The sequence below is a fragment of the Aspergillus welwitschiae genome, assembly GCF_003344945.1.
Source record: "Aspergillus welwitschiae strain CBS 139.54b unplaced genomic scaffold BDQ94scaffold_20, whole genome shotgun sequence".
NCBI classification, from domain to species: Eukaryota; Fungi; Ascomycota; class Eurotiomycetes; order Eurotiales; family Aspergillaceae; genus Aspergillus; species Aspergillus welwitschiae.
The window spans coordinates 187269-212188 of NW_020798714.1; the positions used below are offsets into that span (position 1 = coordinate 187269).

The 24920-nt window shown below is 50.5% G+C and overlaps 10 protein-coding genes across 10 annotated transcripts; 6 read left to right on the forward strand and 4 right to left on the reverse strand.

Annotated features, from left to right (window-relative positions):
• Window positions 1–996: 996 nt before the first annotated feature.
• BDQ94DRAFT_160158 (TPR-like protein) lies at window positions 997–4277 on the forward strand (the record flags this gene model as incomplete). The annotated part of the gene is made up of 4 exons (XM_026769179.1): window positions 997–1661; window positions 1717–2389; window positions 2475–3369; window positions 4072–4277. 4 exons carry the CDS (start codon window positions 997–999, stop codon window positions 4275–4277), a joined length of 2439 nt encoding a protein of 812 aa, XP_026625140.1.
• Window positions 4278–4364: 87 nt separating this feature from the next.
• BDQ94DRAFT_50072 (uncharacterized protein) lies at window positions 4365–5347 on the forward strand. The gene is made up of 2 exons (XM_026775921.1): window positions 4365–4771; window positions 4839–5347. Exons 1-2 carry the CDS (start codon window positions 4470–4472, stop codon window positions 5278–5280), a joined length of 744 nt encoding a protein of 247 aa, XP_026625141.1. The 5' UTR covers window positions 4365–4469; the 3' UTR covers window positions 5281–5347.
• A 407-nt stretch (window positions 5348–5754) lies between these two features.
• Window positions 5755–6444, forward strand: BDQ94DRAFT_171380 (MARVEL domain-containing protein; the record flags this gene model as incomplete). The annotated part of the gene is made up of 4 exons (XM_026771748.1): window positions 5755–5904; window positions 5961–6073; window positions 6133–6258; window positions 6309–6444. 4 exons carry the CDS (start codon window positions 5755–5757, stop codon window positions 6442–6444), a joined length of 525 nt encoding a protein of 174 aa, XP_026625142.1.
• A 4218-nt stretch (window positions 6445–10662) lies between these two features.
• Window positions 10663–11977, forward strand: BDQ94DRAFT_171381 (RTA1 domain-containing protein; the record flags this gene model as incomplete). Its single annotated transcript, XM_026771749.1, has 4 exons — window positions 10663–10884; window positions 10943–11078; window positions 11135–11544; window positions 11609–11977. The coding sequence occupies 4 exons, from the start codon at window positions 10663–10665 to the stop codon at window positions 11975–11977; spliced, it is 1137 nt and encodes a 378-aa protein (XP_026625143.1).
• An 89-nt stretch (window positions 11978–12066) lies between these two features.
• BDQ94DRAFT_179898 (Zn(II)2Cys6 transcription factor) lies at window positions 12067–14474 on the reverse strand (the record flags this gene model as incomplete). Its single annotated transcript, XM_026773505.1, has 3 exons — window positions 12067–12684; window positions 12741–14202; window positions 14248–14474. 3 exons carry the CDS (start codon window positions 14472–14474, stop codon window positions 12217–12219), a joined length of 2157 nt encoding a protein of 718 aa, XP_026625144.1. The 3' UTR covers window positions 12067–12216.
• Window positions 14475–14549: 75 nt separating this feature from the next.
• Window positions 14550–15533, forward strand: BDQ94DRAFT_171383 (uncharacterized protein; the record flags this gene model as incomplete). The annotated part of the gene is made up of 1 exon (XM_026771750.1): window positions 14550–15533. One exon carries the CDS (start codon window positions 14550–14552, stop codon window positions 15531–15533), a length of 984 nt encoding a protein of 327 aa, XP_026625145.1.
• Window positions 15534–15683: 150 nt separating this feature from the next.
• BDQ94DRAFT_171384 (permease family-domain-containing protein) lies at window positions 15684–17516 on the reverse strand (the record flags this gene model as incomplete). Its single annotated transcript, XM_026771751.1, has 4 exons — window positions 15684–16091; window positions 16150–16609; window positions 16656–17335; window positions 17382–17516. The coding sequence occupies 4 exons, from the start codon at window positions 17514–17516 to the stop codon at window positions 15684–15686; spliced, it is 1683 nt and encodes a 560-aa protein (XP_026625146.1).
• Window positions 17517–17778: 262 nt separating this feature from the next.
• BDQ94DRAFT_179901 (amidohydrolase) lies at window positions 17779–19314 on the forward strand (the record flags this gene model as incomplete). The annotated part of the gene is made up of 2 exons (XM_026773506.1): window positions 17779–18252; window positions 18322–19314. The coding sequence occupies exons 1-2, from the start codon at window positions 17785–17787 to the stop codon at window positions 19312–19314; spliced, it is 1461 nt and encodes a 486-aa protein (XP_026625147.1). The 5' UTR covers window positions 17779–17784.
• A 6-nt stretch (window positions 19315–19320) lies between these two features.
• Window positions 19321–20963, reverse strand: BDQ94DRAFT_179905 (PP2C family serine/threonine-protein phosphatase). Its single transcript, XM_026773507.1, has one exon. It carries the CDS (start codon window positions 20907–20909, stop codon window positions 19362–19364), a length of 1548 nt encoding a protein of 515 aa, XP_026625148.1. The 5' UTR covers window positions 20910–20963; the 3' UTR covers window positions 19321–19361.
• A 483-nt stretch (window positions 20964–21446) lies between these two features.
• BDQ94DRAFT_171387 (sugar porter family MFS transporter) lies at window positions 21447–23265 on the reverse strand (the record flags this gene model as incomplete). Its single annotated transcript, XM_026771752.1, has 4 exons — window positions 21447–22201; window positions 22271–22656; window positions 22707–22907; window positions 22964–23265. The coding sequence occupies 4 exons, from the start codon at window positions 23263–23265 to the stop codon at window positions 21447–21449; spliced, it is 1644 nt and encodes a 547-aa protein (XP_026625149.1).
• Window positions 23266–24920: the final 1655 nt, after the last annotated feature.

Sequence of the window (24920 nt, forward strand, 5' to 3'; positions counted from 1 at the left end):
AAGGATCCACACCACAGCATATCACATCATGTCAGGTAAGCCGATCCCCCGTTATTCACACCCAGCCAGGGATTGATCACTGCTATTTGATGTCTTAGCCCGCGGAAAATTTAAGGAACAACGGCCGTCGAACAAAATTAGTCTGGCTTGAAAGTATCCTGGAATGGAGACTAGAATGGGGAGACCCAGACCGACGATCCTAATAGATTGTTAATTCTGGTACACGGGCGATGCGGTGAAGTTAGCGTGCGATCGGCAGGGGCATCCATTTCCATCACTCACAATGTAGAATCTATGGAGAATAGATTGTTGATACATGAGTCAGTCTTTTGTCTCTGATGTGCGTGTCATTTAATTCAGCGGGGATTATCTCTGTGGGGTGGATGGGACTCATTTTGGAAGGTTTGTGCGACTTGAGCTGGTGAGGAGAGGAGAAGAGGGACCGAACAAGATGTGATGTGACTACAGTTATTCATTGGCTACAAAATGTTTTAATGGGCTTAAGCCAGTATTACTGTCGATATTTTAGGCCAGCATATATAACGGATTTAGTCGCTATCTGAGTGTTACTTTGGGTTTCATCAACTTGCTAAGTTTTATCATAGCAATAATGCCGGTGATGCCATTCACCCAAACTGAACGATTAGTGAAGAGATATATCAACGTAGTGAAGGCTGATTTGGTGCCTAGCTGTGTGTTCAGAGATGTTTTAATTTGTGAAACAATCAGGCTCTATTATGGCGAAGTAGAGAGAGCGATTGATCTGGTGAAGCATCGAAGCACGGCAAGTTGCGGTTACACTCATGCGTTTGCATTCACCACTCGTTTGCTTTCACTGACGTCCCGACTTTCTTCAAATTTCGTTGAAGAGAGATTTCCCTCCCTCTTCTCCCACTTTCATCCTCGTTCTCATTTGGAGCCCTCGTTCATCAACAGTTCAGTCATCGCCTAAAAAGTCACACCGACCTCATACGTTGAACTAAATCAACTGCCAACATGGAGTGCCATGACACCTCACAGATACCTAAATACATGGAATTCCTGGAGGAACAAAGACAGATCTTGAAAGATGCTCAGTCTCGCAAGGGCCAGCCAGCCAAGCCGACAAAGTCCCGCGACGAAATAATTAAGCGGTTTATTCATCACTACTTCGCGGAGACTAGCTCACCTGTAGACAAGAATGCTATTCGCACCTCATTCGTGCCTCCTGCGTACCCACCCTCCATTGCGGCGTTGAGTGATTTGAAGAAGGCCCTCATTAAAGATCTCACCATCGAGACTCATCATCGTGGCTCTTACACTCTGTTGAGAGCAGTCACTCCAGCATTCAGAAAGACGGGGATTATGGCTGTGGTAGAAGATGAGGAAGGAGACGTTCTTACGTTGCAATTGTATAACCAGGATAGGGACCTCGTTACTGATGGGCGGCTCGTTGATGGGACAATCATGCTCATAAAAGAGCCTTTCCTGAAAGTAATGGGTGATGGTGATTATGGACTGCGGGTCGACCATCTTTCTGATATCAGGTTCATCCTGGAGAATGATCCTCTGGTACCCGCGAGCTGGAGGGACGAGTCAGAAGATCGTGGCTCTGCTAACTCCTGGAGGACAACTGGGAATAATCTCTACGAGCTTAAGGAATATCATCTTGCTCTAAAGTGGTACATACTAACCTGAATCTGAGAAGACTAGAAAGCAACGCTAACCAAGGTACAGTTACTCCAAGGCTCTAGATTGTTCTATGAGTCCCAAGGATGAGCTTGCCCCAAGGCTCAACCGTGCTCAGGCGTTCCTCAAAACGAATCAGTTCGACGCGGCCCTGCGTGATGTCGAGCACATCCTATCCAAGGACAAATTCGTTGAGAAAGCATTGTTCCGTAAAGCCCAGGCCCTTTACTATCTTCAGAGATATCAGCAGTCCTGTGATGTTTACGTCGACCTTTGCAAGGCCTATCCACGCAACGCCACTGCTAAAAGCGAGTTTGCTCGAGCCACAGCACGGCTTTTCGAGCAGCGGACTGGCGAATATCCATTTAAGCAAATGCAGCAAGAGGCAACGAAGCTTAAGCCCCCGCATTTCGATCTTGCAACGTACATTGGCCCTGTTGCCGTGAGACCCTCGACCCATGGACGTGGTTTGTTTACAACACAGGCGGTCCGTGCCGGCGACCTCCTCCTATGCGAAAAGGCCTTTGCGCATGCCTTTCATGACGACGGCGATAATACCAACGTTTCGATATTGGTGTACGCCGACACAAACAGTATGAAAGTGGGAACCCAGGCCGAATTGAATAGTCTCATCGCACGAAAGCTGCAAAAGAATCCATCGTTGATTCCAGCATTCAATGACCTGTACCACGGCTCATATACACTGGTGGGCGTCTCTGAGGTCGACGGTTCACCTGTCGTTGATACGTAAGTACTTCCCCTCGCGCAAGCAACATGAGACTAATATTTCCAGTTTCCTGGTTGAGCGAATAATGTCCCTCAATGGTTTCGGCTGCTCGACCACCTCACGTACAGCGCATATAGCCAGGGTTAATGCTGACAACAGGGAACCTCACACCGAGGAGGAACATTTTGATTCCAGTGGAGTCTGGCGTCTCGCATCTTACGTAAATCACTCCTGTTACCCGAACACCCACCGTGCATTCATCGGGGACATGATGGTAGTTCGCGCTACACAGGATCTTCCCGCAGACACGGAGCTCAAATTCTGGTACCGAACACCTGTGGATGATGGTACTGCAGAAGATGTATACCAGAAATATTGGGGATTCCAATGTGACTGCGTTATCTGTAAGGATGTCCGCGAAACCGGAGAAGGCAATCTGGCGAAGCGGAGAGAACTCTTGGCTGCTTCGGACTCGTCCATGAATATCGTAGCTAAGGCCTACGGGTCCTCATTCAGCCTCCAGGAACAGAGTGTTGCAATTACTATGACAGAAGCCGTCATTGTTATGATCGAGAAAACGTATCGGCGATCACCCCTGGAAGTGCCTCGTCTTGGGATCTGTAAAACAGGCTTGTTTTTGGCAGAGGTGCATGCCACCCACGGCCGTTGGCGGAAAGCCATTGGATACGCTATCAGAACGCTGGAGTCACTTGGCTACGTGATTGAAGGTTGGCAAGTCCCGTATAAGGAAGGTAGAAAGTTACAAGTCAAGCGGTGGGGACTGGCAATGGATGTTCTTGTTCGCTGCTGGATAATCCTTTGCCGCGCGTATGGCGAGGTGGCACCCGAGCTTGCTGACCAAGCTGAATACTACGCGAGAACAACGTACAGAATATGCATTGGTGAGGATGAAACATTTGAGGATACCTATAATCGGTCCTCTCACCGAGTCGATGGAATGATTGTGCACGATAGTTGAGTCTGCAAGCCGTCCGCTGCTGGTACAATCGGTACTTTCCGGGCTTGTTCTAGAGGACACGTTTGTACCAGTGCTTTTTGCCATGGCGATAATCAAGTTATGATTTTGAATATGATTGATCCATTGATTGGACATTCGACCATGGATGGCCCACTGTGCAGATGTTAGTTCGGCCATCACTGGCGTTAGTGTGCTACATAAACATGTCGACAGATCGTAAATAATCTAGGGTCAAGCCAGGGTGCCTTCTTGTCGCACCACTCGAGTTCACTCCTCATCATCACCAAGGGCCCAATATAATTGTCAAGTTGTCATATCAGCTATTGTCAGGCCTCATCAAAGCCCGGAAGCCAATAGAAAGTGGACCGGGCATGATGCGGATATTACACGAGTCTCTTAGATGTCACTATGCATGAGGAGACAACCTGGCCTTTTAACGTAACCGGTTTATAGCAGGTGGGAAAGAAAATATATAGCAACGCACAAAAATGAGAAGCTGAAGGACGCTCAACTCGTGGAAATGTATTAGTATATAGGCACTTCACGAGTCTCTCCATCCGGTTGTCTCTCTGGCATTACCGCCTCAGGCATCATTTGATGGCCTTAGGCCGTGGCCATAAAACTACATGGGTTTCTGATACCGATCCTTTTGAAGCATCATTTACCACCTGCTTGTTATTTTTCGGTAACTAGCGAGGTTTCGTACAACCTAATGCTCATTTTAGTGATAGCAATGGTCATCGTCAAGTAAACCCGAGGATAAGCGACCCGGGTGTACTTCACATGAATGCTGATAGAAACCATGTCAGATCGTACAGGGATCACGTACAGGGATCAGAGACTCGCTACTACGCTACGCCAGATGACTCACTACTAACATACACAACGGAAACTAGGTACTAGGCTGGGTCCGCCGTCTGAGAAGCCCGCAAGGGTGACTCAAAGACACGCAAACTGTGCTTTGTCCTCTGTCATCCATCATCCGTCATCCATCATTTAGAGATTCCAACTCCACGAACTACTTAATTACTGTTCTTCCTGTTCCAATTGTCATATTACCTTTCGAGTCAACGAAGGTTTTGAAAAAGAAGAACTATGGCTCTTCCTGTGGATATCGACAGCATTTCTCTGACGCAGCAGCTGAGTTCGCCACCCAAAGCATCATTGCAAATACTCGGGACGCACAGTGTCAACCAAGACAACAACTTCATTGATTTCGATATCTGGGTTGACTGCACGAAAAAATCCGGAATCGCATCGGCCAAGTTCCTGACAGACAGAGAAGCTGAACCTCGCTCTTGGAGCTACTCGGCTGACCACGATAACGACGACCCTAAAGTTATATTGGCCGGATGGCTGGATGACTGGTTAAATCATATCAGTACGGACGATCGAAGGTCAGTTCGGTTGATGACTTGGCCCCAATTGTCGTGTCTTATACTGACAGAACATGTCGGTTTCCAGCTGGACTCTTTGCAAATCAGGTCATTTCACCGATGAAAAATGCACTGCCCTGGAACGTCATCTCGAGCGCCTGGCACGGAAGACTGCCTACGGCGGGACTGTCGAGGTGTTGTTCCATACGCCTTCAATAGAATTCGAAGCAGGAAAGAATGCCTCAAATGAGAACACAAACATTGCAAATATTTATGTGGATTGGACCTTTGAGTGCCCTTTCACACCGATCGATCAGGTATGGAGCGAGCTGGTCATGAACGCGATGGTGGACCATATGAAGGGCTGGATCGAGCCGCATCTACCGAAGCCCTCACACGGGATGTCTCCTTTTCGGAGGGCAATGAGAGCCAACGGTACTTCCGGGATTGTATCGCAAGAGCAGGATGCTAATGAAGTAACGCGCTCGCTACGGCAGTTCTCATCATGGGGTTGTGGCAGCCCAGTGTAAAAAGATCAAAAACTGCAAATTGTCAATTTAGCAATTCGCCCTCATTGCCCTGACATTGAGCTGGCTGTTAATGTTTATATTGTTTATATTGCGCTCTGCGTCTCGTCTCATCAAGAATATTGCATTGCATTAGCCGTCGTGGTCTAGACCCGTCGAGCGTAAATGCCCCATCTGGAACTAGTGTGGCGTCAACTGCACAATTTAATGAATGACCTAATTCCTGCCCGTTTTATTCTATGTGCTCATGTGTGTCTCATTACACGCACATATAATTAGGTTAGCAAATCCTTGTGTCCATGGTTGAGGTCGCGTCCCCACAACCGATGAGATCATAGACTCTGGCGGATAGTATATACGCGCCAGGATGGATAGCGGAACAGGAAACTACCCCTACCTTCAATTGTGCAGTTTCCGACACATCTAATCTTTACATTTCCTCTATTGTATATTTCCCTTCATATCAAATCACCGGTCATGACTGATTATATTGGCCATCCTTTGGGGCTAGTAGGATGGTTTGCCCGAACGATCCAAGCCATCAGCTCGATCATCGTCCTGGGAATTACAGCCTGGGCTGTACAAGAGAACAACAAGACACTCAGCGTTATTTTTTCTCTTGTCATTGTAAGTAGTTGGTCAAGTGATGTATATAATCAGGTCTCGTTCTCACCTTGGTACAGGCTACAACGAGTCTGGTCGTCTTAGCTCTAGCTGTAGGCATTAGCTGCCTCGGACGTCGGGCCAAATGGCACATTATCCCACTACTTGTCACTGACGCAATCATATCCTATCTGTAAGTAGCTATCGAATGATATAGGTAAGGCTTTTCAAGCTAAATGCTTACCACTGCAGATGGCTCACCTCGTTCATCCTGCTCGCTCTGAACTTCAACCGGAGGACCTGTCGCGTGAACCGCTGGATCGGAGAAGTATCTTGCTCCCGAAGCTATACTGCCGAGGCATTTAGTTTTATTGCATTGTAAGTGACTCGGAGAGACCCCGTCAATCTTCATTGCTGACTTGTTACAGTTTCACTACTCTCATGGGCCTATTTTTGGAGACTGCCTACCTTTACTGGGCGAAGCCCGATAACGTCCTGCGAACAGAAAAGAGGCCACACCAAGAACGCCTTTCTGAAAACCTCAATGCGGCTGGACTGACATAAAGGGATGACTTACGAAGCCCTATTATGCAATTTGCATACTGCACCTATTCAGATCGTCTTGTTGTGAGCTGTAACATAAGCCGCCTTATTGTTCCACCTGTCTGTCGTTACCTCAATGTCTGTTCTGACATGCAGAATTCAAGTTGGGTGTACAAATTGCATTGGTGCTGAATTGCCTGTTATTTTCATCTCTAAGTTTCTAACGTCCGTTCCCTGCAAAGATATTATCCGGATGAACTTCAATGAGCTTTGTGTAAGCGGGTAGCTTCATTATATTCGACATAGGGTCTATTTAAGTCGTATATATGTTTAACTGAAACGTTCATTTGTAACAGGATACTTGACTTCATCGCAGAGCCATACGTTGAATGCTAATCAACCACAACCAAGAAGCTCTCTGATTTCCCCTATGGAAGTCCCTTTCTCAGTGTAGATGCTCCTGGAACTCGAAAATACTATAGACATCCCAAGTGGACCGAGATCAACATAGCACAGGTGTTGGCGATTTAAATGGATGTACAAGCCTGACAATTCATTGACTTAGTATGACAATGTAGGGTCAGTCGACCATCAGAATTACCTAGCTTACGCTCTCCATTCCAAGCCTCAATGGTATCGTACAACATTGGCAGGATCCACTGCCTTAGTTTGAGCTCTATATCGCAGGGTCGGTGAGCCCCTCTATAATTAAATTCATCAATTCAGTTGTAGTATGTCTTACCAAAAATCGAATAAACAATATCCCTGGGCTGAGTCAATACGTAGGTCGCATTCTCCACAACAATCTTTGCACCCTTCCCATGTACAGCAGTATTCACCTGCTACCGTACAATCCGAATCTGCCCGCTCTCCTAATGGAAGGCTAGCCGCTGTGACATAACCGGCGAAAGCAGAAATTGCGATGAGGAAGGAAGCTCTCATGATGTAGGAATTTCTTTTCGGGGGTTCAAGTAAACAGAAGATTCTGAGTTCTAAGGCTCCAGGGTATTGCGGCGTGGGGTGTGCACTGAGGGCTAGTTGGATAGGTGACGTTAATGCAGCACTGCCTTCTTATATTCCCTAGTTTACCTGTACTTGTCCAAAAGCGAAAGAAGAAATAATGTTCAGCGGTGTGATCTATGCGCATCTGATCACAAACCCTCAGCCTTTGCTGATCGTTCTTGAGTCTCCACCGTAACTGGGCATTGTGCAGGGGAGGATCATCCAGTTGAGGATAAGCTGTTAAGCCTGAAGGTTATGTAGTTGATGTCTACTGAGAAGACACGGGGATCAGTATCCTCAGCCGCATCAATCGCCGAACTACTATTGCGGGTGGGAACAGTAGATCCCGATGAGAACCAAAGCGGGACCCTTTTCTCTCCAATCAGAGAACACTCTGTACCCGAGTCATCCGGTCCATTAATGAACCAACCCCGATCGTCGACTCTCTCAGAGGTGGAGAATCGGCTTGTCCGGCCATATGTGTAGTTTGATGTCAATTTCAGCTGAATCGATCAGCAGAAAAAGTAAGCCGGATGCAATCCCGGGATTTGGATCTCATCCATATCGCCCAGGATCACCCGGCTTCCGCCTTGGATAGGAAAAGCTTCCATCGACCATGGCTAGACATGATGCAGATCACTTGAGGTTGCCATCACCAGGGACACTAAATCTCCAGAGCGTGCAAGGCCAATCAAAAATATAGGAGAAGCAACCATACTCACCCCGTCTAACCTGACGGTCCATTGTTGTAGGATCGACACAACATATTGTGATACGAGATCACAAGCGAGGATACCTGATCTCACCTTGCATATCACGCAATTCTTCATTCGTTATCTCCTCCCCGATCTCAATAGTTTCTCCGCTCCCGTCAATTCCACTACACGGACTTCCCCCATACCCCACTACGTTGCTTTTTCTAAATTGCTGCGCGTTCTAGTCAGCGGTAAAGAATTCCGTAGGGTATGGGGTATGGGGCACCACACAGATTGCGGTACTCTTTACACAACCACAATTGTCCCATTGACAATCTTTGGCTATTGGTCCATGTATCTGGGTAGCAAAGATAAGCAGATCCCCGAATCTACTGCATTTTTCGAATGATCTATCACAGACAGGGTAGTGTTAGCCCCTCTGGCAGATCCCCTTTGGCAAATCAATCTGCAACTCTATGCACCTGTTTAGTAAAATTGCAGGTCAATACGGGCCTGGGTGGGTGGTTGTCACTGCAGAATGAGAATGCATAACACCTTCGTTTAAGAAGTAAAGGATTTACCCGAGAACCCTGACAAAGCTTCAAAGCTACTACGTTTCTTGTTAAGTATTGTTGTATTGTAACAAGTACCTGCCAACAATCTGGCGGGAAAAATGTGGGCATCAGCTCTTAGCGGGGATAAATACTAGATACAGTAACGGATCACCGTGCTGCATCCATCCAATGTGGACATATGCAATCCATGATCACACAGCCCTACAGATGTAGATCAGTCAGAATTAGTATCTCCTGCTCCGTTATCACAAATGATGAGCTTGGCAACACCGCCAAAACGAATGTAGCATAGATTAGAGTACTATCGCAACATATACATGTCGGACTGATATCTAATAACTTTCTGTATAGCTCACGAAAGAGTTCTCTTTAACCAGCGGCCGAAGGACCGGATTTCAGAGCATACAGTCGATTTGAGCAACGTCTGGCTGGAAATCAAGCTAGCCAGCCACACGACAGTTCCCAATCCCAGCTATGAATTCCATTAAACTAAGCAATAAGCAAGGAGAGGCAGATCCCATGGGTATTCAATTTGACCCACTTCAACCCCGCACGCTTGCCTCATGATTGCAATCGCCCCCTTCACGGGGGATCTGCTATCCACGATACCCAATGAAGGGATCGTCTAGTCCATACCATCCTCTCCAGGCATCACACACAAACAAATTCATTCATTCATTCATTCAATAAGAAAGCATCATTATAGATAGAGCAAGCATAGAGATCCCTAGCAATTCCAGACACATATAAGAATCCCCAAGGAACCCATTAACCTTTCTCCTCCATCGACACATCGCTAATCCTACACACCCATCTCTGTTTGCCGAGGACCATCTCAATCCCCAAGATGAAGTTTCTCAGTCTTCTCGCAATCACCACTGCCATTGGTGCGGCCAGTGCGGCCAGTGTTCCCCTGAGCGACCGCCAAGTTCCCGCTGGAGCATTATTAGGTCTTGCTTCCCAAAGTGGGTAGTTGCTCCCTCATAACCAAACTGACATGAAATAACTGGGTTGTAAAAGGCGATGACTGCACCGACCACACTGGCGAATACTGTTGCACATGGGAGGGTTGTCGATCATGCTGCCCTTGGGAGAAATGTGATCTGAGCATCGACGCTGCCCAGGGCAAGTGCGTGCCTAATTGGTGAGATAATAGTTGAAATGTAAGTCAATTCAGGACTTTTGGCATAATTAAGTCAGGTCGAGATCGCTGATGTTCTGGTTAGGTGGTGGTCGGGATTGGTAGGCCTGGGGTCTCTGTTCTCCGTCATAGTTTTCTTTCATGCTAGGGGTTTTAGACTACCTACAAACCCTACACTATGGGAACGTTGACAATGCTTAGTACGAGATACTATTTGATTAATGACAGAGATATGTTGGACGATATCTTCATCCCTATCCCGGGGCAGAAGGATATATAGAGAATGCCACGTCTTTGCTCGCGGCTTGCATACTATTCTGTAGAAAATAACTCTGGACATGAAAGAACGAAAGATAATTCCAGTTCTCATACGGCAGCTACACAATAAAAGGATCATGGTAAGATCTAGGAAACAACGGTGGCTGTTCACAAGCTTCTGTTTCTTGATGGGGCGAAAATTCTTAGCAAATACTAGTATGATTGGCTGGAGCGTCTAAGAAGAGCAACACTATGCCAGTCTAGGATAAGCGTGGTTAGCTGCCTAACAAATCTATTCTTGGCATCTGCTCGTATATTTTCGAGGATTGCCAAGCATCGGGCCAGATCCCTCCTAATATTCACGATCACCACCAGAATGGGCTTTTATTCGTCTGCCTTGCAGACATGAAACAGGTTGGCTCATCAATTGCATGCCTGCCTGATGGCGAGGCTCTGTGCGAGGCTCTGTAGGGTGCGGAGTGAGGTGTATATAGACCTAGATCGTGCCGCATCTCGGCCAGTAGATCAGACATCGAAAACAATTGAAACTTAGTCAAGACCCTTTACCATGAGTACAACAACAGCTTCAATCGCCTCTGCTACTAGTGCCTTGGCCTCTTCAACCCAAACATGCACCAACCCCAAGCCAGGGAAGAATGGCTACCTGCCTCCAGAAGCGTGTGACAGTATCCTGCTCTATGTTCCCTCTCTAGCTGCCGCAGTATTGTTCTGCGTGCTATACGGCCTAACCCTCATCTGCCACGCGGTACAAGCATATCTCTACAAGAAGGTACATATAAGCCCCTCATACAGACCCTTAATCTCAATCGACTAACAACCACCTCCAGCGCTACGCCTGGGTCATCATGATGGGCGCAACCTGGGAACTAATCGCCTTTATATTCCGTGCTCTCCTCACACGACAACAGAACAACTCGAATTGGGACACCGTCTACACGATCATGTTCCTCCTCGCTCCTCTCTGTCCGTCCCTCTCTCTCCCCTCTCTCCCCTCCCTACCCCACTAACCAACCTCACAGGGATAAACGCCTTCCTCTACATGACCCTCGGCCGACTCATCTACTTCTTCACGCCGGACCAACAACTCGCCGGCATCACCGCCCGACGCTACGGCCGACTCTTCGTCTGGCTCGACATCTTCGCCTTCCTCGTTCAGCTCGGCGGCGCAGCCATCACCACCGAGACGGGTGTACCGACCAGCAGAATCATGCTAGGCGTGCATATCTACATGGGTGGAATTGGATTGCAGGAGTTATTCGTCCTGATCTTCACTGGATTGGTCATCCATCTCCATCGGAAACTCATCCACTATGAACAGGCGGGGATTTTGAGTCCAGGCGGTGTGGTAGGCATGAGCATGAGCAGACATAAGCCCCTCCCGTGGCGGTGGCTATTCTACGTGATGTATTCTGCGCTGGGGATGATTACCGTATGTCTTCCCTCTATCCTTCTACTCTTTCTTAGAGAATTTTACTAATGATCGGACGGTACAGATACGTATCATCTTCCGACTGTGCCAATACGCACAAGGCACGGACCCGAATAACCCCGTCCTGACGCATGAAGCATACGAATATGTCTTTGATGCGGTGCCGATGTTCATTGCGCTGGCGTTGTTGAATGTGGTGCATCCGGGGCGGGTGTTGCAGGGCCCGGAGTCGGAGTTTCCGAGGGTGAGTCGGGCGGAGAAGAAGAGGCTGAAGAGGGAGAAGAAACAGTTGAAGAGGGAGAGGAAGGAGGCGAAGAGAATAGAGAAGGAGATGAGGAAGGGAGGGAAGGGTGGGTGGTGGTGGAAACGGGGGAGGGAGAGTGAGGCGTTCGAGATTATTCCGATGCAGGAGGAGGTAGAGGGGAGGGTGTAGATGATGTGCATCATCTGGTGGTGTTGAAGAGAGGTTTAGATTTGTTTAGAGAGAATGTGAATCCCGATAAAGTATTTTCATGCTAAACAATCGCAATCTATGTACACTACGTAACATATCCACAATCTATATCGTAACGCACACTTGCCTAGCAAAGCATAAATGCAGACATATCCTCAAGTTTTGTAAGCAGGGACCGAAGACATCACAGTCCCTGCCAGCCATACCACCCTTGTCAGTCAAGCCGCATAATTCGCCGCCAAGACCAAAATATCCTCTAAACTCTCCGCACATTCCAACCCATACGACATGGACAGCCTCTCCAATGTCGGCGACGTGACCACTACCGGCGTCTGTACCTGTCCAGTCCTATCACTCGATCCCCGATCCACAGGCGGCCAGCCCTGGCTTCCATCTCGTGAAGCCGTTCGACTCCTCTGCCAGCGGCCCTTCTCGCAGAAACTCCGAATCACTCCCACCAGATCCAAGTCCCGATCTGCATCCTGCTCCGGTGAGGGTAAATGTTTCGGACTACTACGGTCGCGCTCTTTCGCTAGCAATGCCTCGAGCAGATGCACTCCGCGTCGGGCGATCATGTTTGATTCGCTGTGCGAGAGGATTTCCAAACCGTCGTTGATGAGTTGGCGGTGGTAGGTTGTTTCCGGGTCGGAGGTGGTGCGGTGGAAGAGGTCAAGACATAATATTATCTGTTATTTTATTAGCCAATGATGAAGTGACTTCGGGGTAGTAAGTGGAAGCGTACGCTAGCAGCAACACTAAAAGCCTGGTGAATCCAAAGCACCGGTCCGCCGTCATGGATCGCCTCTTTCTGCTCTTTGATGATTGTTCGGGCGGCGGCAACGCACGTGCGACGTGTTCTGGCAAATACAGGATTTGTGAAGCTTAGCTCGAGGAACTTCCGATGTATCATGATGATTTTATGCGACGAGCTGATCGCCAAGCTACGTCTTGCCCAGAGGACATATTTTGGCCACTCCGGATGCTCTTCGACAGGAACATTCCTGAGGTAAAGTGGGAGACCCTGGGTAGCTAAACTGCGCAATCGACGATCATGTTCCAGAACCTGTTCGTAACGTGTATACAACGTATTCGACGCAGCCATGCTGTCCTGCAATGAAGGCATAAGAGCTGCAACCTGGTAAAAGAACCTGGAGTAGCCCGCGACACTTGGTTCATCATCAGGCAGCTTCAGCATATCTTCGTCGCGACAGTTCCGAGGACGTGCAGTATTCAAGCAAGATCGTGGGATGAGGTAGCTTTCGGAGAAGGGGATGGAGAACCAGTCCTGGATGCAGAGCTGGCACCATGCACGACGGCCGATTTCGCGGTCAATCATGACAGGAGTGGGTGCCGTTTCTCTTTCCGAGCCGAGACGGTGTAGGCCCAGCCCTTGGGCGATGCGGGTAGCGGCTGCAAGTAGCACGGAAAGACTGTTAGAGAAGCCGAGGAGATGAGCAGACATGGTAAGAGTGGCAATGGCCTGGACGGCGTAGAGCGAGTGGACAGCGGTAAAGTCGGCATGGTGTAGACAGGTCGAGACAGCTTTGAACCACCTCTGTGCTAGAGTAGTCTGCTCCCATTCAGAAAAGCCCCATGCCTGAGCGGTCATGCGAGGAGCGCAAGCGAGGGCGCCGGTAAGGACAGAGAAGAGAAGCGCGACCCATTGCAGGTCGACGCGGGGATGGGCGATGTGACCATTGGCGAGCCGGAAGAAATCGTCCAGTTCTTCTTGAAAACGGACAGAGTGAAAAGAGCCGTGATACCAAAGCACGCAGTCGCAATGGTAGGAGACAAGCTGCTGCATGAGCTCGCGATCTGGGAGGAGGAGCTGGAGATAGGCTAGTGCGGAGGCAACCTCGGGGTTCCGCTCATCGCCGCTTCCTTCGGCCGTCACGTCGCCAGGGGAATGATGCTCGACACCATCTCTGCGAGCTAGCATATCGTGATAGTCCGGGTTCTTCCGTCGGCCCCAGGCAAGGAACTCGAGTATGGTGGCGGCGTCCGCCATCTCACGTTCGGGGGTCTCCACCGTCTCGGAGACAGGAGTATTGCTGGCATTGTGGATGATCTCAGATTTGGGTAGAGGACTAGGTTGAAATTGTGGATCAGTGGCCTCCTTCAGAGCAGCTTCAAGCTCCTGAACACGGGCCTGTAATCGGTCCACCTCATCATCGGTACCTCTGGCGCGAGAGCAGGTGATGCCTCTGTCGGAGTTAGCCGATGTCAGGAACAGATTGGGGGAAGCTTACCTCCTGGTGCAATTGCGACATGGGACAACCTTGTCGCAGCGTATTTTGCGCCGGGTGCACTCCACACAGGCCAGGCGTCGACGGATGGAGCTCATGATGGGGAGAAAAGTGGTTTGTTGTTCGGCCGGGTTGGGGTTGGACCAGCCAGTGATTGATAAGGCGGGGAAGCGGCCGACATCGCAGTTCCCCGCTGATAAGCTCGGCCGAGCTGACGGTCTTAGCTTCATTCCTTATAACTATACCCTGAACATCAACACCATCATAGTATCATCAAGTTGAATGCAATTTTCAAGCTACAAAAAATGGCAACAAGATACGTTGATCGTCCCATCCCCCGCATCTCCCTGCGCGACTTCGACCACCGCATCGACGAAATCACCGCTGAGCTCGTCCACGCCGCCGAGAACGTGGGCTTCTTCACCCTAGTGGACCATGGCATTTCCATCTCCGAAATCGAGAACATGTTCTCCACTGCAGAGCGCTTCTTCTCCCTCCCGGACGACATCAAAGCGACTGTCCCGTGGAACGCCAACAACGTAGGATGGGAGAAGAAAGCCCAAGTACGGCCCTCGACGGGCCAGCCCGACACTAAGGAATCTTATCAGTTGCAGTTTGGCGAAAACATGACCGACCTGTGGATGAGCGACGCGCATCTTCCTGGCTTCAAGGATACATCTCTCACATTTATGCATCGCGTACAGGAAGTCTCCGAGCGATTAATGATCTGCTTCGCGCGGGGCCTCGGTTTCTCTGATGACTTCTTCATCAAGTGTCATGATGTCTCACGACCAAACGAACAAACTACCATGCGACTATTACATTACTACGCTCTACCAGACCAACCCGACGGGAAGACCTACCATCGGGCTGGAGCCCACGCAGACTGGGACTTCCTGACCCTCCTATTCCAAAAGGAAGGCCAAAGCGGACTGGAGATCTGCCCCGGACGAGAAGTGGTAACAGAGTTCGGAATAGGGGATGAATGGACGCGAGTGGAGGCACATACCGGCGATATAGTGTGTAATATTGGGGACTTGCTGATGTCATGGTCGGATGATCGATTCAAGTCGACGTTTCATCGCGTCAAGGCGCCATCCGAGCCAGGTGATTATTTCGGCGATCGATATAGTATCGCCTACTTCAATCAGCCGTGCAAGGATGCGTTGATCCAGGGGCCGAAGAAGAAGTATCCGCTTGTTACCGGGGAACAGTTCAATGCGAATGCGATGAAGCGGAATTTTGCGGCGTTGCAGGAGAAGTTGAAGATGATGGAGCAGGCTGCTTGATTGATTTTACCTATTAGTGGGATAGCTAGGATAAGCAAGGAGAATTATGAGCGCGTGTTTAAACATTATAACTTGATTATTATATTTGCTATTTGTAAACATTGACAGATGGTTACTAACAGATTAAAGTAGTCAATAAGTGGACCTCAACTATGGCAGCACCGTATCAACCTTCTCATCCTCCTTCAACACCAGATTCAGCACCACACCCACCACTGCGGCAATGATAAACGGCGTCTCAACAATTAGATTGATCCCCTGCTCAAACCCCTGCAAATGCACATTTGGCCCGCTATACGCCAACACGGAACTGAACCAGCTGGGGGAGACAATATCCATCATGCCGATTCCCAGCGACGCAGTAAGAATGAATCTATTGCGTCGAGTGAATTCCACCAAGCCGAGGACGCGCACACCAGCCACCACAATCGTGCTGTACAGGAATACCTGCATTCCTCCGAGGACAGAAGGGGGCATGGATCCAAAGACAGCGCCGAATTTGCCAAAAATGCCCATTAGTAGGAGGAATGCGGAAGCGCACCATCCCGCTCGTCGACTCTATAGTTATATAATCAGCATCTGAAGAGGGTAAAACAGGAGAGGAGAGAATACGTACAGCACACCCAGTCAAGGAAATAACCCCATTATTGCCCGCCTGACTAACCATCGGCAGCCCAGTGCCCAGCGCACTAATCAGACTCCCCAGTCCATCACATAAGATCCCACCCTGGATACGGCTGTGGAACTCCCGTCCCTCGATATCGACACGGGAAATCTCCGCTGTGGCCAGAATATCCGGCATGCAGCTGACAGCCTCGCAGACGAACATGATAAGCAGCGGGAGAACGAGTGCCCCGTCAACAGACAGTGGGAAGGTATGCACCCATAGAAAGGTACCCACTGGCGCAGCGTCAATCTCGTCGCGAGACCAGTAGCCTGTTGCCCCGGAGATGGCGCATCCCACTGCTAATCCTAGGATGACTGAGGCGGATTTCATTAGTGGGGAGCCGACGAATTCGACGAAGATGATGGTCGCGAAAACGCTGAAGCCGAGGCCGATCAGTTTGGGGTCGCCCCTGGGATTGTTAGCATTGAACATGACATGGGTGGGTAGGGACATACCATGGCAGTGGTCTCGGAGCATCCACATTAGGACAAAGGGCATAATATCCTGTCCCACCATCACAGTTTGAACTCCCTCCCCAGTTCTCCATGCCACTCGAGATAAGGTATACGCCAACCAAGAGCAGAAGGCTTCCTGTGACTACTTTGGGAAAGATGCGATTTAGCACCTTTGGCGGCACCAGTGACATGAGAATCTGGATCCAGACCGTACATAGGCAGGTACCCAGGACTGCGCCCCATGCTTCAGGGCAGGGGAGACGAGAGCCATTCTCGTCAGTCGGACACGAGCCGTTGTTGTATCTGGTGTCGGCGTAGTTCATGGCAACAGCGATGACATCGAACGTTGGTCCGACCACAGAGAGCAGTCCTGTACCAATCCATAATGGTGTTTTGAACAGGTGCACCCTTGTTACCTGCAGAGCTGTGGCAATGCCGGTGGTGATAAATGCCGCAGAGACGAGATACTGCGACTGTTCAGAGTTTAGGTAGAAGGCGCCGCTTGCGAGGGCCAAAGGAGGAGAGACCACGGAGCCGATCATGGTCAAGGCATGTTGGAGACCGAGGATTATAGTTAGTAAAATGGGGACCTCATCGTTGAGGCCATAGAAAGGCGGTTCGACACCTTGGTAGCGCTTGTTGAGGGGGTAGATATTGGGGGTAACCAGGTACATGTAGTCCTGTATACATTAATAGGGCTACCGAGAAGAGTAAGTGAACACCTACATAGTCACCAATCCAGCCATCCCTGCTAGTAAGATAGTGCTTCCAGTATCCCCACTTGGATGAAGCGTGCAGAACTTCCCCAGTTGTGGGGGACGGGGACTCTTCAGTGGAGATAGGGCTTGACTTGGACTCCATAGCGGGATCCGATGAAAAGAATAGTGGTCCCATTCCCATCACAAGCAGACCTAGCTCATCTTGTATAGTATTCTTAATATCACCGTTATCGGTGATATCAGATAACGATAAGCCGTGGATGCACGCATTGACATCGGCAATGGCTGGACCCTCGGCCGAGGACTGCTTATCGAGATCGACAGGATTCCCACATCCACATCCCCACCAGAGCTACAAGAGCTTCCTCAACTCTTCATTCTGCCTTCTCAAGGCACCATTCACAGTCAAGATGACTTCGAATCCTCCCAAAGGAACATTATTCACCCACGCCACGATCATAACCGTCAACCCCGACCGCAACATAATCCGCAATGGCTACATCCTCGTCCGTGACACCCGCATCGCCGCCATCGGGGTATCTCCCGTCCCCGCAGACCTTCTCACCCCAGACACAACAACCATCGACTGCACCGGCAAGATCATCCTCCCAGGACTGATCAACATCCACGCACATCTAGTACAGTCCCTTCTCCGCGGACTAGCCGAAGATCTTCCCCTCCACAACTGGCTCTGCGATGCAATCTGGCCCCTCGAAGCATCCTACGCAGATAAAGACGGCTACCATGCTGCGCGGCTCACCATTGCGGAGATGCTCAAGACGGGGACGACATGTTTCTTGGACCCAATGGTGACCTACCGAGCGGGATGGGAGAGTGTCTGTGATGCTGTCGGGGAGATGGGAATTAGGGGCTGCCTGGTAGACATATCTATCCCCTCTACTTCTCTCCCATCCCAGATCAATATTTACTAACATGTGATAATGCAGGGCAAACTCATCAAGTTCCCCGAAACCAACCGCCAACTATCCATCACCGACCCACGCGACCAAGACCTCCTCGCCATGTCCATTCCCGGGCTCCTCTCTGCTCACGAAGCCCACCACGGCACGCATAATAACCGACTGCACGTCTGGGCTGCAGCAGGGACTCCCCGAGGTGCACCGGCCTCACTATACCGCGAGCTGGGAGAAACCTGCGCAAGGCATAGCATCTCACTCACCATGCACTGCGCTGAGGCACCCAAAGACCTAGAGATCTACCACGATGTATATGGTTGCAGCGCGATGGAATTCATTCGCGATACGGAGCTCTGTCCCAAGGTCCAAGATAAGCAGGGCAAAAGCCATAACCTCGTGCTAGCACATATGGTCAACCTTGATCTTGAAACCGATTTACCTCTGATTAGTGCAACGCACACGTCCGTCGCACATAACCCGAGCTCGAATCTGAAATTAGCGTCTGGGGTGGCGCCGGTACCGGCCATGCTGGGGCATGAACAAGGGATAAATGTGGGGTTAGGCACAGACGGCGCGCCGTGCTCGAATCACTACGATATGTTCCAGGAGATGCATCTGGCTGCGATTCTGCATAAGGGGGTATGTCAGGATGCGAGGGTAGTTGAGGCGGAGGCGGTGCTGGAGATGGCTACAATTAATGGGGCACGGGCGCTGGGGCTGGAAGATGAGATTGGGAGCTTGGAGGTGGGGAAGAAGGCGGATTTGGTTGTTCTGGATCCGTATGGCAAGGGTGGGATGGGGGCTGCGCCGTGGCATTGGGAGGACGAGGACGGGGCGAGTGTCATCACGACGGTGGTTCATGGGTGTACGGGGAGGGATGTGGATTTGACCATGGTTGATGGGGAGATATTGGTTGTTGATGGAAAGTTGGTTGAGGGACTGGAGGGGGAGATTATTTCGCTGGCCCAGGAAGCTAGTCGGGGGGTTAGAGAGAGGTGTAGAAGCAAGCAGTCAGGTCTATGATATACTGGGTTCTATATTTGAAGTGATATATCAAGAAAGATTACTCTTCACTTATGTGGACCTTCATGGAAGAAGACCACCTGCACAGTCACATCATCTCTTACCCGCCGGGAAGCCGGAAAGCTAAAAGCAAGCCGACCAGCTATCATCTCATGATGATTCCCTCCAAGAGAATTGCGCACCAAATGCACAGCTGCATTCTCATCCTGAACGGCAGTCCGTCCCTCGACAAATCGCCAATCCACTCCATTCCAAAACCGGCTAAAATCAAATCGTCCAGGAGACTTCATCCCGGGCCTGCTGCTCTTGTCATCTCCCTCCAACCACTTCCCCACCAAATCGACGGCCTGCTGACTAGACATCATATCCCACAGTCCATCCGTCGCCATAATCAGAAACGCCGGCTCTCCACCTCCTATTCTAGTGCTGGTAACCACCGGCTCCGCCGTCAAATAGGGCGGCGTGTGAACCGGATATCTCGGCGTCAGCAGCGCCGGACCATAGAACCTTTTCTGCACATCCTCCTGAAACTCCAACGGCCATTTCCACTGACAATCCCCGAAAGCGCGCGAGACCGCAAGACCCAGCACGCGGCCACCCTTGACCACGTCGTCTTCCCCTGGGTGTTCCGCCCGAAGTCTGGCAATCTCATCTTCATTCTTGCCAGTCTGGTCCACAGACAGAGGGATGGCTTCCCATTTCCCATCAGCTCCTTTTCGAGCCAGCACCGCACGTGAATCACCAGTACATGCGACATGCAGCATGCGCGATGCAGGATCATACAGCGAGAGCAAAGCACAAGAGCCTGCATACGCAGGAGCAAGTCTCTTTACCTTTTCTGCCAACGACATCTCACTCTCCGGCAACTCCATCGCACCCTTGACAATAGAGTCATCCAGACTCACAAACCCATCCATAATGGCACAATGGACTGCCTCCTCACTTACATCACCTCCAGTAGAACTCAGCAACCCCAATCTATACCGCACAAACCCCAACAACCTCTCCCTCAACACCTCAGCCATCTGACCTCCCAAATGTCCATCAAACACCCCCCACGCCATCCACGGCCCCTGAGTGGCATCACCCCACGGCGCCGCAAACTTCCCATGCACGAACCGGTCCTCGCACGGGTCATTCGAACCCACCTGCACGCCATCATATCTGCTCACGCCGGGGACATTCCTCACGGGAAAAGAGTACGCATCTCGCGATATAAGCCGCGTTACTTCATCTTCTTCCGAGAGACCTGTCTCCGCGAACCAGTGATCTGCTGATGGTGGGTGGTGAAGACATGGAGCATCATTGGCTGTGTTTGTATTGGTTGTTGTATTGCCATTTGTGGGGCTGGTAGGCGTATTACTAGTGTCTGTGTTGGTATTAAACCACCATACTGCAGGCGCACCAAGTGCACTAGCTAATGCAATCCTGCGTGGCTTATTGGACGGTGTGTATGATGCGCCTTTAGTCGAGTAGTAGGAATGGGAATGTCTAGGGTGGTTCTGGTTCCGTGGGACTAAGCCTTGGTGACGGATTGGTGATGTTGTGGGCACGCGTAGTAGACGCGTTCGCGCCCCACCCAATGAGGTGAACATGGGCGGCACTAGGCTGGTGGTAGTGTAGATTAGATGGTTGGTGGCTGTTGATGGAGCGACAAAGGTAAGATTAAAGATTAGCATAGTGTCAATTGAGAAATGATTATATACGCCACATACCTGCTGGATTTATGTGTCGGTCATTAACAAATCAGGTAGTTATCATCAGGTACAATGGCTGAGTCGTGGACTCTGCGTGTCGGGGGTTACATTCCAGGGATGGTCACGTGCTACTTTGCTTGCTTTGTCGTCTATTTTTAGGTTTCGAGAGGATAGTGAATGGTAGTATTAGATGAGAGGTATCAGTCTCTGCAAAGCAAGATAAACAAGCACTTGCATACAACATATTACTACGGAACTACGCCTCTCTATTAGCCGGTCTGTTCATGCTGCCATTGTTCTCGTTCCCGTATCCTCAGTCCATTACCTCTGGTCTTGCAAACAATTTATCGCATCACTCACTCCTAGGGTATCCATCCAATAAGCACACACATTACATACACCTTACTGTCCTTTGCCTTGATCTTCCCTCTCGCCTTATGCTGTCGCCTCCTGGGATTTGGGAGCGGTCTCAGAGGTCTCTGCGTGGCGGGTTTCAATCTTGGACTCTATATCCACTTGACCGTGCTCCAACTGCTCCACCTGCCGGGTCTTCATCTTGGTCTTCCAGGCTGGTGTGCCAATGTACTTGATGCCGTTGGGATCCTCGAACATGGCTTCAGTCTCTTCGAGCGTCTTTCCTGCAGTCTCCGGGAACAGGAACAGCACGTGCAAGAACATGGCAGTGTTGAACACCCCAAACATGATGTAGGTCTTCCAGCGGATGTTCTCAAATGCAGTGGGTGTAAACAGCCCCAATGCAGTGTTAAACGCCCAGTTACCTGAGGTCGACAAAGCCACTCCCTTACCACGCAGCCGCAGCGGATACAACTCAGGGGGGTACGTCCAGGATACAGGACCCCAGGTAGGCGCATACGACGCGACGAAGAGGTATGTGCAAGCAATCAAACCTTTGGCAGGAGCGCCGTGAAGACGCATGGACTCAGCTGCAACCCCATTGATGCCCCCGGGCACCACAACACCATGAACTGCCATGATCGCACCATTGGCATACATCAAGATGGCCATCAGAGCTGCGCCAACCAGCAATGGCATGCGACGACCCCACTTGTCCATCCAGATCAGTGCCGGGAGGGTCATAAACACATTGATAATATACTGAATGGAGGAGGCAAGGAGGGTGGAATCGCCGGTGTATCCAGCCATAGAAAAGAGATACGTGATGTAGTACACTGTCAAAAGTAAACATCTCGTTAGCGCACAGTTCTAATAACCGACTAGACGGGGAAACGAAGACGTACTCATCACATTCATGCCGGTCAGCTGAGACCAGATCTGCATGAAAAGACCGATCAACGTGCGATTGATCATCCTCGGCTTGAACAGGTCAAGGTAAGTGACATCTTTGAACTGACGTTCAAGCTCACACATATCCCGAATGTCCTGCAACTCTAGCGCAACGAAAGGATGGTTGAGATCCCCCTTGGCGTGGACGAGAGCCAAGACCCGATGGCACTCCTCCCAACGATCCTTGCGCGCCAGCCAACGAGGAGATTCGGGCAGAACCAGCATGCCAAGGAAAAGGAAAACAGCCGGCAGCATCTGCAGGCCCCAGGGGACTCGCCAAGAAGCAGTGCTGTAGTTGTAGGACTTCTGTCCCCCGATGAAGGAGCAGCCATACGAGATACTGACTGCATTAGTTTAGTCCCACTAGAGATCCCACCCGCGATCACTTACTAGAACATAATGAGGATACCCCATGTAATGGCCCATTGCTGCATACCTACGAACCGACCGCGCTTGGAGGGTGGCGAAAGTTCACTGATGTAGACGGGGACCTGAGCAGACTCAATGCCCACCGCGAGACCGTTGATGACCCGCCCAACAACGAGCATACCGATGTTCTGAGAAGCGCACATAATGGTGGAACCAATCAGCCTAGGCATTGCGGCAGGGTTAGCAACCACCGCCACGAGCTCCAGAGTTTGACCTACCAAACGACACAGCCGACCATGATGGACGTCTTACGTCCGATACGATCGGAAAGCGGACCTGAAATCAAAGCACCCAGCCAAGATCCAGCTGCCATGGCTGCCGTGATGCCACCCTGGTTGAGGGATGTGGGACCAGAACAGTCCTCATCGTCAGTGAAGGGAGGACCCTTAGGGCCCTGGTTGAAATAGCATAGATAGGAATTCTCGCTCAGCTGAGCGGACATGGAGGAAATATCAAAGCCAAACAAGCCGCCGCCGACGACGGCGACGCTCGCAATCACGTAGATGTTGCCAATCAACATGATTGCGGCGGTTGATCAACAACGAAGCGTGGCTGCTCCGGGAAAGGAAAGGAGAAGGGAAAGTCGCAACGTAGGGAAGCGTGGTGGTAGCTTAATATATACTACCGACTCATGAATGCGTCAGCCGCGAGTCATCTCCGGGGGAAAAAGGGCGAACCCCGCATCATGGGCGGAAAATTGTCTGGTCAGAGCTGCGTCTGGAGTTGGAACTTGGACCAATCGTGCCACCGGTCAGGAAGGTACCGTTGTATGTGGTCGGGCCACCCATCAACCCCAGCCAGCCCATCGGCGCGTCTCGTGGCGGAGGTAGCGAATCGATGATTGGAGAACGAGGTCAAGTGATGATCCGACGAACCTAGCTCGAGGCATGGAAGGGATCAAGATCCCGGTCCACGCACGGCTTGAAACCCTCTGTAGGAAGTCAAAAAGGTTTAGCGGCAGGATGGGCCAAGTTTGCGAGGACCAACCCTGGGGGGGGAATAATGGGTGTCAGCAGGGATCGATGGAAGGATTCGCGAGAAAGTTTGAGAAGCTGAACGGGCGACTGAAAGCCACTGCTTGGTCTCTACCTGACGGCTCCACCTCAATACCACTCAAATCCCACTTCAGCATAATGGGCACCACTAAGATGCGCCAAGGGTCAGCCACATGGAAGAAGCTTGTTGATGGTGATGTCGGAGGAGGCGCAAGGACCCGAGCAGAGCAGAGGAGACCACCTACTAGGCCCAAGCGGTAACCAGGCTTAGGTGAAGCTTTCCAATCGCAGCCAACGACAGACGCATGGCGGCCTGGGACCATGGCAGAGATGGGTGGTGAAAGCTGGAGATGAAGGGGTAAACAGACGGAGCAGGGAATCTCCTTTACTTCCCCGCATCCCCCAGTGTACTTAGTCTTTCCCAGCGGGGACCCCAGAAGTTACCTGCAAACGATGGAACGGAGTCTAGTGGTTACTGACACTGACGGTAATTTACATTAGCGCCGCCCAGGATCTTGTATGGTTCTGTCACCACCCGGACTGGTGCCACCACAACGCCCTTCCCGGCTCCGTTGATTTGAAGTTCCTGCAGGAGCTGAGCATCAAGTTTTCCCCCGACTGTGTACCCTGTTGCGGCTCCTCGCTGGGTTTTCACTTGTAGGGTCCTTATAGGGTCGTGCAACCCACATCTTAGGCTGAATTACACGCTGGTCAGTAACACAGAACAGCGCTCGAAGGTCCAAAATTCGATTCAGGTTCCTTGTCCATTATGTCTGGCAGCCGTTGTTTCTCTTCTCGGAGCTCTTGTCACGAGAGGACAGAGTAGTACTCCGTGCTGTCTAGCATCATCTCGCTTGTGTGGGGGGTCCCATGTCGGATTGGTCCGCTGATGTTCACCCAGAACCTTTCTTTCGTGGACTGAGCTGGACTGAGAATGGTTGGTTATATCCAGATGTAGATCCTCGAGATTAAAACTCCCAGGCTCAGGAGGGAAACTTGTGATGTATCGATCTAAGTTGACGGAACGCCGCTCTACGAGCATGCGAGGTGTTAATCACACCCCCTATGAGCCACAAAAGGACATAGGTTCTGACAGCTGTGGCTGGAAGCTTTTCTAGAGGTTGGACAGCACCCACTCAATACTTTGTTCACTTTCATCACAAAATGGCCTTTACTATGC

Coding starts and splice junctions, on each gene's coding strand:
- BDQ94DRAFT_179905 (XM_026773507.1), bottom strand. CDS start 20,909: ATGTTCACCTCATTGGGTGGGGCGCGAACGCGTCTACTACGCGTGCCC.
- BDQ94DRAFT_50072 (XM_026775921.1), top strand. CDS start 4,470: ATGGCTCTTCCTGTGGATATCGACAGCATTTCTCTGACGCAGCAGCTG. Junction 4,772..4,838: donor ATCAGTACGGACGATCGAAG/GTCAGTTCGGTT, acceptor GTCGGTTTCCAG/CTGGACTCTTTGCAAATCAG.